The sequence below is a fragment of the Drosophila persimilis genome, unplaced genomic scaffold, assembly GCF_003286085.1.
Source record: "Drosophila persimilis strain 14011-0111.01,24,50 unplaced genomic scaffold, DperRS2 tig00000520-arrow-pilon, whole genome shotgun sequence".
In the NCBI taxonomy this organism is placed as follows: domain Eukaryota; kingdom Metazoa; phylum Arthropoda; class Insecta; order Diptera; family Drosophilidae; genus Drosophila; species Drosophila persimilis.
In genome coordinates this window covers 3,974,645-3,985,708 of record NW_020825317.1, presented here as the reverse complement: position 1 = coordinate 3,985,708, position 11,064 = coordinate 3,974,645, and the positions used below count along the sequence as shown (strand labels likewise).

The 11,064-nt window shown below is 43.2% G+C and overlaps 1 protein-coding gene across 1 annotated transcript; it reads left to right on the top strand.

The window, feature by feature from the left end:
* The first annotated feature begins 8,187 nt into the window (after nt 1-8,187).
* LOC113566104 (ERI1 exoribonuclease 2-like) lies at nt 8,188-9,565 on the top strand. Its single transcript, XM_026990161.1, has 3 exons — nt 8,188-9,146; nt 9,203-9,362; nt 9,422-9,565. Exon 1 carries the CDS (start codon nt 8,309-8,311, stop codon nt 8,978-8,980), a length of 672 nt encoding a protein of 223 aa, XP_026845962.1. The 5' UTR covers nt 8,188-8,308; the 3' UTR covers nt 8,981-9,146; nt 9,203-9,362; nt 9,422-9,565.
* Nucleotides 9,566-11,064: the final 1,499 nt, after the last annotated feature.

The following is an 11,064-nucleotide window of genomic DNA, read 5'->3' as shown; positions in this document are numbered from 1 at the left end:
CCAATACGATTGTATTTGTAGCAACAAGACTGTGTTTTGAATGAGTGATTCGTTTATGTTTTCCAACCTGACTGCTATGGATTTGAATCAACATAGCTTGATCCATGGTCTCCATGGCTTGACATCTCCTCTCCAAAAAAGCCGAAAAATGGTCCCATGTTGGTATGACGTTAGGGGGCGACAGCTCCTCCCATTTGGTCCTGGTATCAGAGTCGAGATACTTGTATGTGGAGTGAACGATGATGCATCCAGCTATTTCCTCCATGGTACCCATCGATCTAAGCGCTCTCATGTGAGAATGAAGCTTGTCCGATAAAGTACGTAGCTTTGTAGTTGACCCATCTTCAACCTTCTCATGCCTCAGAATCTCAGCGACGTGTGCCTGAAAGATTAAACGTTTATTATTGAAACGATTGTTTAAAATGTCCAATGCAATATCATAATTGCTCTCCGATACTTCCAAAGAGCGAACAGCCTCCAGGGCAGGTCCATCCAAACATGAGCGCAGGTGCTGGAACTTCTCAATCTTTGATAGAAAGGGCTCCTGATCTATTACTGTGCTAAACATCGAGTAAAAGTCTGCCCACTCAGTATAACCTCCACGGAAAGTGGGAAGTTTAATGTCAGGAATATGATATCGTGACCGTACATTTCCGGAGGCAGTAACGTTGAGCTCGGGTCGTATCGTTGAGTGATGCGGCATGTTCTGGGTAGTCCTGCGGAGTGCTGAGCGAATACGAACTTCGATTTCCATCGCCAAATCCTCAAAATTGTTGCTTAAGTCGCTGCCAATTTCGCTTACATCAAGCTCTTCTAAATTAGAATGAGTAACATTAAATGAGTCGGATATTTTTTCCAAGAATTTTAAATGAACACTTAGCGCATCTTCACTGATTGGGTTGTTTTCATCATTCAATATCGTCTCTCGAAGTGAAACGGCTTTGTTGTATATTGAGAGTGCCTTTAGTTTGTAAAAAGACACCCTGTTTTCCGGCACGTCATTAGACTCATCCATTTTCGACAGGCAGCAGCGAGCAAAGCACAAAGAAGAATCGAAGAACCAACCGTTTGATTTTTTTTGGTATGCAAGCGCAAGTGCAGCGAACCCGAAGCCGCTAATGCACGTAGCTGTATTAGTGCTTGTAAGCAAGCGCGCGACGAAATGGGAACTAACCGCTTCGCGTTCGAACAGTTATGTTTAGCGGATAATTTTCACTGTTTATAATTGTTTATTTCCAAATTGTTACTGACGATCACGTCGGGGTCACCAAATGTTGAGACAACGAGCTTTTTCGCTGACTATGATTGTTCAATAATTTCACAAATTATTAATTTCCGAAAACGTTATAAATTTTATTATAGGTATTTTGTGTGTTGAGGGTGGCCGAAGATGCCAGAGCCTTTTACAATAGTATTAGAGTGACACACTTGGATGAGGCAAGCGAGCCGATCTCGAGCCAAAGTAATAGATTGGGGACAAAAAGGGTCTGTTCTCCAACTATATCAAGCGGTAACTGCTAGAGCAGGCGCAGCTGCTGACGGCTTAGCGACGGCATAGGAAAGAAAAGATAACAAGAGCGAGCATAGATAAGAATAGATGATTAAATGAGAGCATGTTGCTGAGCGAGCATAGATAAAGCTACGCTTACGTTACGTTAGTTTAGTATAATGACCAAAATAGAAAAGAAAGTGAATTGATAGGCAATAAAACAATGGTATAAAATTTACACTCGGGCTTCGCCCGAACAGATGCTGATCAAGAATATACATATATACTTTATAGGTTCCTTATGGAAGGGGGGGTATAAAAAATGCTCTTTTTTTGTTATGTATTTTATCTAATTTCTTTTGACAGCAATTGATATGAATTTCAATTTTATGTCCATTGCAATCTCAGCTACCACATCTACATCGGAATCTAAACACCTACAAATGTACGAGTACATCTAATCATAGCAATGATTATGGCCTTATACATTTTGCTACTATTCATACTTACTAATTCCCAAATGGGAAAGCTAGAATAGCTCGATATTTTGTCGAAACTAAGTTAGAGAAATTAAGAAAAACGAGGCAACCAAATTGTCATAGAATTGGAGTTTAGATATAGCCCAATGCGAATATTGAATATATGTACATATATCTAAGTAGGATAATGTTAGTGGAGTTTTTAGTGGGAACAATTGAGAGACTTGACTTATCTCCTTCGAAATGTTCTGTGCCGCATTTTCCAGTCTGGCCTTGAATCTAATCCCCTATTCAAGTCGGAGCATCTACAGAAGAATGCGGATTCAAGATGGAATTTGCTTGCATCCCTTAGCCAAGTTGTGAAGTGTCACTTAGAGGAAGTGTTGGAAACAGGGAGACTTGCTCCATACCCTGGGCCATACCCTGGGCCTCTGTTCGGTTGGTGACCGACGCCTGCGGTTCCTGAGGGCTTCTACGAGTATTCATATTCCAAAGAATCCGAAGTGCCTGAAAAGAAAAAGAATTTTTCAGTGGTAAAGGGTAAAGATGAGAAGAATGCCTGTAATGACCTAGTGACCGCCGCAAAAGTTCTGTCGGCTGTACAGGACTCAATAGGCTCGTTGGAACCCAACGTACACTATGTTGAGCAACCATTTGAAGACTCTTGCGAAAGGCGCCTCAAAAGATACATGAAATTAAGTGAAGCTGAGTGGGGTGATTTGAATAGGCTTGTTAATACCCTGGAGCCGACGTACCTTGCCATAGAAAAGTTGCAATTGTTCATCAATTGACTTCTATAAGCTATGGCTGGAGGTCAATAAGTCTAATGCATTTGCAGCTATTTCATTTATATCATCCCTTTAGTATTTATCATTATATATGTAAGCGACGCATACTCAACCATAAGCATAAGCATAGCCCTCATACACGCCCTATCACTGCGGTCAGATCGACGATTGATTCCGTTGGTAGAGTGGTGGAATAGCCACCACTAGATGGAAACGTGGCGGTAAGGAGCACTGCATAATGGTTACGCTGGACATTAAGAACGTGTTTAACACGGCGATGTGAAGCTGCATCCTGCTGGGCGCTAGAGACTTTCGACACAGGTACCGAGGCTGGCACGGAGCAATAGGAGATATTTGCAGGCGTCCCGCAGGGGTCGGTGGCTGGAGAGGATCGGGCTCGAACTCGCTCCCCCCAAGACCGAGGCAGTGTTGGTGCCCAGCCTAAAGAAAGCTGAGACAGTCCTGCCACGGTCATATCTCTGCCATGGATGCTGGCTAATGGTAGTCGGGCGGAGTAAAGAAAACTCTCAATGAAATTACCCCAATCTATGGTGACACTGTTACATGCCGAGGGATGCATGGCCGAGGGGTTGCTCGGTTGCTAATATACGGACTCTGGATACCTGCCGACCTCCAGTTTAAATTAAATTTAATTTAAATTAAGTAGTCATTAGTGAGCTCTCACTGCGTTCAGATAAACTTTTGAAAAATCTGCCTAATTTGTTATGGCATACCTGCATATTGGTAAATTTGCTACCGCGACAGGGCCAGAGGCGGTGGTGAAATTTGTTGCCGATAAACTCAAGATGCCGGAGGAGGAAATTTCTTGCGTGAAATTGGTTAAGCGAGATGCTGATCTATCTGCGTTATCTGGTGTTCCCCATGGTCTTTGATGATAGATTCTGGCCAGTATCGGTAAGGGTTTCGCGCATAGACAGAGGCCTGAAGAGGAAGCTGATTTGACGGCAATTAATCTGTGTGCAGCTGTGCCACTGCGGACGTCCACGATGACTCAGAAAGCTCCAGGTTCATCCACTTCAAAAAAAACCCCAGTGAAACCCCTTTGGTTTTATGATCGCCGCTTCTCCACAAAATATTCTGCTTGCACTTTTTTGACGAAGAGTCAGCAGCCCGTCGTGCACTCTTATGTGGAACACTCTTTAGCATCACACATTCTTTTTTACCACAAATCTAATATACCCCAATACTTATTTTGAGTATCGGGTATAAAAACCACAAGGAGGTCCTAGACCACACGCTTGCCTCTCATGAGATAGAGGGAAAAATTGTAACCTGGAGGGTCCTGGAAAAACACTCCTTCTCGGACCACAGTAACATGGAAACTGTATTCTCCTTTTCATTAACGAAGCCAGTTCAATTCCGGACCCGCAGGCGGACAAATTGGACTCGGTACTCTGACTGCCTTTGTCGTGTTCTCCCTGAGTCCCCACCTGAGGAGGAGAGCTTCACCGACGCCTGCATTAAAGCGCTCGATAAATCCTGCCCCTCTGGCAAGAACAGAGGCCGGAAGAAACCTGAATGGTAGACTCCGAAACTGGGCGAACTCCGGAAAGCTCCGGAGACTCTTCAATAAAGCTAAGGCTGAAAACGTTGAGCAAAACTGGGCCGATTACAAGGCCAGTCTGTCAACCTACAACAAAGAACTATCGAAAGCCAAACGCGCCTCTTGACGTAAGTTCTTTCGAAGACTACACCCAGACTGGGCTACTTGAAGAATGTCGACCAATCTTGAACCACGTCCAGCGATGAGTCGCTAAATCTGCTCCTTAATACTCACTACCCTGGCTACGATAAAAACAGACCCATATACTGCGCGCCGTCTTCTGTCGGCTCAAATGCCATCCTGAACCTGCTAAGCCAGGAGAACATTTTCTGGTCGATCAAAAGCTTCAAACCATACAAGTCTGCGGGGACAGATGGCATTATCCCTGCCCAACCAAAAACCATTAATTGGCTCAAAATAATTAACGAGGGAATATTCTCCCACGGTTGCATCCCGGCATGCCTTTCGGAAGGGTGAAGACCACAGGGCGGAGTCCTCTCGCCCCTCTTATGGAACGTGGCAGTGAACGAACTGTGGGTGCATAACAAGTAATCGCACGACGATTTAGAGATGGGCAGACAAATGCAGGCCGTCAAATGTCAACCCGTCTAAAACGGATAGAGGATAGAGTAAAGAATGCACAGTGCACAGTGGACAGTGGACAGTGGACCTCTATACATGCAGGAAAGCAATCGGACTAAAATAGGGAATGGCCCCGTATATAGTTCGGAAGCTATACACCGCCATCACACGACCAATGATGCTCTATAGAGTGGTAGTATGGTGGCCAGCCCTAGACAAAAGAACTTGTTTCAACAGACTCAGTAGAGTTCAACGCATGGCATAGCTATGCGTAACTGGCGGGCTACGCACTACTCCAGGGGAAGCCCTGGATATTTAGTATTTTGCTGTATGACCAATATTTTTGAAATTTTTGCATCTCATAGGGTAATGGATACATTATTTGACACAAGCGGTGTGCCATGTAATTTGAATTATTCCTGGTAAGTTATAGAGGTACAAAATAAGCTGGATTTCTCCAGTGGGTGTAGCTTTGCCATCGACTTGGCGAGTGTATTTGAAAAATGTCGACTGCTCTTTGGGCTTAATGTTCTTTTAGAATCTCGTCGTTTGAAATATAATTGTGTGATGGACCTATTTCCGGCTGAGGTAAGCTCAGTTACGTCCAAGGTCAATCCACAAGAATTTTATAGATGGATGGAACCTTAACGGAGGCGTTGTGGTTGGCCTGTGGCAAAGAGATTGAAGCGGGGCCTGGTCGAGAGTCACTTGTGGTGTGCGTCGAACGGTGCTTAGGGACGTAGAGTGGAATAGTGCCAGAGCCTCGACCCTTTGTAATGACCTACGCTGTTCGTATTATTTAAAAACTTGGTTTGGCTTTTATTCGTTTCTTCGTTTGTTATTATGTTTTTGGTGAGTCCGAGTTACTCTGCGGGGTAACGTCTAGACTCGGAGCTCGGATTTTGCCGATTTGGCGGTTGTGGGTTGACCTGGTTTATTCCACTCCGACTTAGGGTCCGTTGGTGCTCGTCGTGGTCTTCCTAGGTGTGTCATCGTCTTCGCGGTTAATGAACCTGGAAGACTGCACCTGATCGGTTGCTCGGACCGGAGTGGAGGATCCGCGTGACCGGGTATTATTAGTCGTCACTTTATGGGGTATTCTCTTGGCGGCGAGTGAAAAAGTGGGGGATGTGGTGTCTTAAATGTTGTTAAGTGTTCTTAGTCGGAATTCGCGTTGGGGTCGGTGTTGTAGACCCGTTTAGGTTCGTTACAATTGAGGTTTGGAGCATAAACAGAAGATACGAGAAAACTAACTAGCCAGAATAATCTGGAAATCTGGATCAGATCGGATAATGATTATTATTACGCCGGAATGAAAATATTAATTTTCAATGGCTACGCAACGCCGTTCACGCGCTTACTCATTTTCATTATCTCTCTCCCCCTCTCTCCCTCTCTCTCTATCTATCTCACTCTCACACACACTCTTCATCGTGCAGTATGCACTGACTTATTGTAGGGCAGGATGAAATTGTACACGGCGGACTCATCAAGAGCCGAAGCTCGTTCGTGTTGTCCCTTATCGTCAGTGCATGCTTGCTTGTTGATGCGGATATTGTTGGGTAAACGTTACTCATGAGCAACACAACACTATTCACGGACGAAAAAAAATTACATATTGCATATTAGATTATATAAATAGCATAAAAAAAAAACACAAAGAATTATAAGCAATATTTATATATTATGTAAAAGAACATTTTAATATTACTAAAAATTTTGAAGCAAAATTATTAATGGCTGCACAAAATTTAAATATTACTGTATCAGTAAAATCATTATACCCGATACTCAAAATGAGTATTGGGGTATATTAGATTTGTGGTAAAAGTGGATGTGTGTAACGTCCAGAAGGAATCGTTTCCGACCCCATAAAGTATATATATTCTTGATCAGCATCAATAGCCGAGTCGATTGAGCCATGTCTGTCTGTCCGTCTGTCCGTCTGTCCGTCCGTCCGTCTGTCCGTCCCCTTCAGCGCCTAATGCTCAAAGACTATAAGAGCTAGAGCAACGATGTTTTGGATCCAGACTTCTGTGATATGTCACTGCTACAAAAATATTTCAAAACTTTGCCCCGCCCACTTCCGCCCCCACAAAGAGCGAAAATCTGTGGCATCCACAATTTTAAAGATACGAGAAAACAAAAAACGCAGAATCGTAGAGAATGACCATATCTTTTAGACTGCAGAATCTGAACTGGATCGTATTACTAGTATAGCCAGCATCAAGAAAACAATTTCATTTTTTCTCGCCCTGTCTCTCTCTAACACACAGGTAGCATAGGCGGCTTTGCTTAGAGTAAAACATTAGCGCCTAGATCTCAGAGACTATAAAAGCTAGAGTAACCAAATTTGGTATCCACACTCCTAATATATCAGACCGAGACGAGTTTGTTTCAAAATTTCGCCACACCCCCTTCCGCCCCCGCAAAGGATGCAAATCTGGGGATATTCACAAATCTCAAAGACTATTAACGCTAGAGTAACCAAATTTGGAATCCGCACTTCTCTTAGATCTCACTATAAAACGTGTATCTCAAAATTTCGCCCCACCCCCTTCCGCCCACACAAAGGACGAAAATCTGTTGCATCCACAATATTGCAGATTCGAGAAAACTAAAAACGGGGAATCATAGATAACGACCATATCTATCAGATTGCTGAATCTGGATCAGATCAGATAATTTTTGTAGCCAAAAGAAACAAATCAATTTGCAGTGGCTACGCAGCGCGTGACATCACGCTCAGACTGATTTTCTGTCTCTCTCGCACGCACTCTTTGTCGTGTCGTTTAATATTAGCGGCGTCTGCCGGAGGAAAGCCATACTGACTTAGTATCGGGTATAACTGTAGAGTTGCGGTGTCCGCAGCAACTCACAACGTTCCCCCTCGTTTTATTTTAAAATTGTAAACCCCACGGGCCTGTTAAGGGTTAATCAACATCAACATATGACGTCTCACTCACACTCACTATACTATGTGTTTTTCACTCGCACTAATTGCTAGGGTATAAATTTAAAATCGCGGCCGGGACTGCGCCTCACAACGTTCCTTTTCGTAAAAGGCACTAAACTTTTCTTTTCACTGCGCTTTATTTACCGACTGACAATTGTACTACAAAGTTGCATTTTATTAAAAATCGATAGATATCGAATAAATGCAAAAATTGCAATGATAGGTCAAAAGTTATCGTTACTCAGCAAAAACAGCAAGCACTGGCAAAAAAGCGACAGCATATTACATTACAAAGAAAAAGAATTCAATTGGAATTGCACAAACAAAGTCGGCCTTCATAAAAGTGTACAAAGCAACTGGGCTAATACATCAGAGAATATTCCTGAAAGGAGCTCGTCCAGATCCAGTTAAAGAAAGTTAAAGAATTCACGCAAATCCAAGAAGTTTACAATGCATCCTTTTACTTATGCCATATCCGTGGACTTCGAGGCCACCTGCTGGGAAAATCAACCGGCTCAACAATTTAGATTGTCGGAGATAATTGAGTTCCCAGCCATTTTGGTCAATCTGAAAACGGGAATGGTCGAGGCGGAGTTTCACAAGTACGTGATGCCCGTGGAGTCGCCGCAGCTGAGCGAATACTGTACCAGTCTGACGGGCATTCAGCAGAAGACTGTGGAGGCGGGTGTGCCACTGCAGACGGCACTCAATTCCTTTATCGAATGGCTGAAGAAGGAATTGAGCGCCCGCAACCTGGTGCTACCAAAGATGAGTATGACCAATCCACAGGGAAACTGTTTCTTCGTCACCTGGACGAACTGGGACTTTGGAATCTGTCTGGCCAAGGAGTGCGCACGCAAGAATATACGTAAACCAACCTGCTTCAATCAGTGGATAGACGCGAGGGCCATCTACAAGAAGTGGTACAAGTATTGTCCCTTCAGCTTCAACAATGCCCTGGAACATGTGAGGCTGACCTTCCAGGGACGTGCTCACTCCGGCATGCATGATGCCAAGAATCTGGGCAGTCTCATTTGCAAGATGTTTCGTGATGGAGCCCCCTTTTCGATCACCAAGGATCTGACACCACATAAGGAGCTCAACGAGAACCGTGGCTTCTGAGCTTAAGCGGTCAGCCATCGGCCATTAGCCATCCCAGCCAGAGCCAAAGCCCCCCAGCCAGAGCATAATAATCCATTTGTTTTTTGGACTATGTTTAATATTCAACGCCACAGTAACCCAAGGACACTAATGCTGACTAAGAGATGGGCCCAATTTAAACACAAATGTAAACGCCAAATAAGTTTATTGTTTTTTTATTATCTACATAATTTCTTTTGACAGAAATAACGACTTGACATTTGAAGTGCATCGCCATCGCAGCAAAGCCCCAGCACCTGCATCTGGATATCAAAAGCCAGCAAGAAAACCACAACACTAAAAATCCACTCATTCTATTGGGTGTAGAGAATGATTATGAGTTTTGCATAATCTGAACACAAATGTAAACGCAAAATAATTATCTTGTTTTCTTTTTTATATTTTATCAAATCTCTTTAACAGAAATTAAATTGATGTGCAACGCAATGACAGCCGATCGCCTGCCAGCAGCCATTAGCCATCCCACCAAAGCAGAATGAGCCAGAACACAAAAAAAGCCATTTATATATTTGATTATATTTAATACACTACAATTCTGAAACCACACCAAATAACATGGAAGATGGCTAAGAGTTGTCCCTTATGTGAACACAAAGGTAAACACTAACGAGGGGGAACGTTGTGAGTTGCTGCTGCGACCGAAACTCTACATTTATGCCAGAAGCTTAGTCAGTATGGCTTTCCTCCGCCAGACCGAACGACACGACAAAGAGTGCGTGCGAGAGAGACAGAAAATCAGTCAGAACGTGTCGTCGGGCGCTGCGTAGCCACTGCAAATTGATTTGTTCGGTTATAATACTAATCCGATCGGATTCAGATTCGGCAATCTGGTAGATATGGTTATTCTCTATGATTGTTCAAAATTGTGGATGCCACAGATCTTCGTCCTTTGTGATGGCGGAAGAGGGTGGGGTGAAATTTTGAAATACATATCACTAGGTGCTCATAGAGAGGGACAAACGGACGGACGGACAGACAGACATGGCTCTATCGACCCTCGACTATTGATGCTGATCAAGAATATACATATATACTTTATAGGTTCCTTATGGAAGGGGGGGTATAAAAAATGCTCTTTTTTTTGTTATGTATTTTATCTAATTTCTTTTGACATCAATTGATATGAATTTCAATTTGATGTCCATCGCAATCTCAGCTACCACATCTACATCGGAATCTAAACACCTACAAATGTACGAGTACATCTAATCATAGCAATGAATATGACCTTATAGCATATACATTTTGCTACTATTCATACTTACTAATTCCCAAATGGGAAAGCTAGAATAGCTCGATATTTTGTCGAAACTAAGTTAGAGAAATTAAGAAAAACGAGGCAACCAAATTGTCATAGAATTGGAGTTTAGATATAGCCCAATGCGAATATTGAATATATGTACATATATCTAAGTAGGATAATGTTAGTGGAGTTTTTAGTGGGAGCAATTGAGAGACTTGACTTATCTCCTTCGAAATGTTCTGTGCCGCATTTTCCAGTCTGGCCTTGAATCTAATCCCCTATTCAAGTCGGAGCATCTACAGAAGAATGCGGATTCAAGATGGAATTTGCTTGCATCCCTTAGCCAAGTTGTGAAGTGTCACTTAGATTAAGTGTTGGAAACAGGGAGACTTGCTCCATACCCTGGGCCTCTGTTCGGTTGGTGACCGACGCCTGCGGTTCCTGAGGGCTTCTACGAGTATTCATATTCCAAAGAATCCGAAGTGCCTGAAAAGAAAAAGAATTTTTCAGTGGTAAAGGGTAAAGATGAGAAGAATGCCTGTAATGACCTAGTGACCGCCGCAAAAGTTCTGTCGGCTGTACAGGACTCAATAGGCTCGTTGGAACCCAACGTACACTATGTTGAGCAACCATTTGAAGACTCTTGCGAAAGGCGCCTCAAAAGATACATGAAATTAAGTGAAGCTGAGTGGGGTGATTTGAATAGGCTTGTTAATACCCTGGAGCCGACGTACCTTGCCACAGAAAAGTTGCAATTGTTCATCAATTGACTTCTATAAGCTATGGCTGGAGGTCAATAAGT

Bases quoted from the DNA above. Each gene is read 5' to 3' on its own strand.
- LOC113566104 (XM_026990161.1), top strand. From the start codon at position 8,309: ATGCATCCTTTTACTTATGCCATATCCGTGGACTTCGAGGCCACCTGC.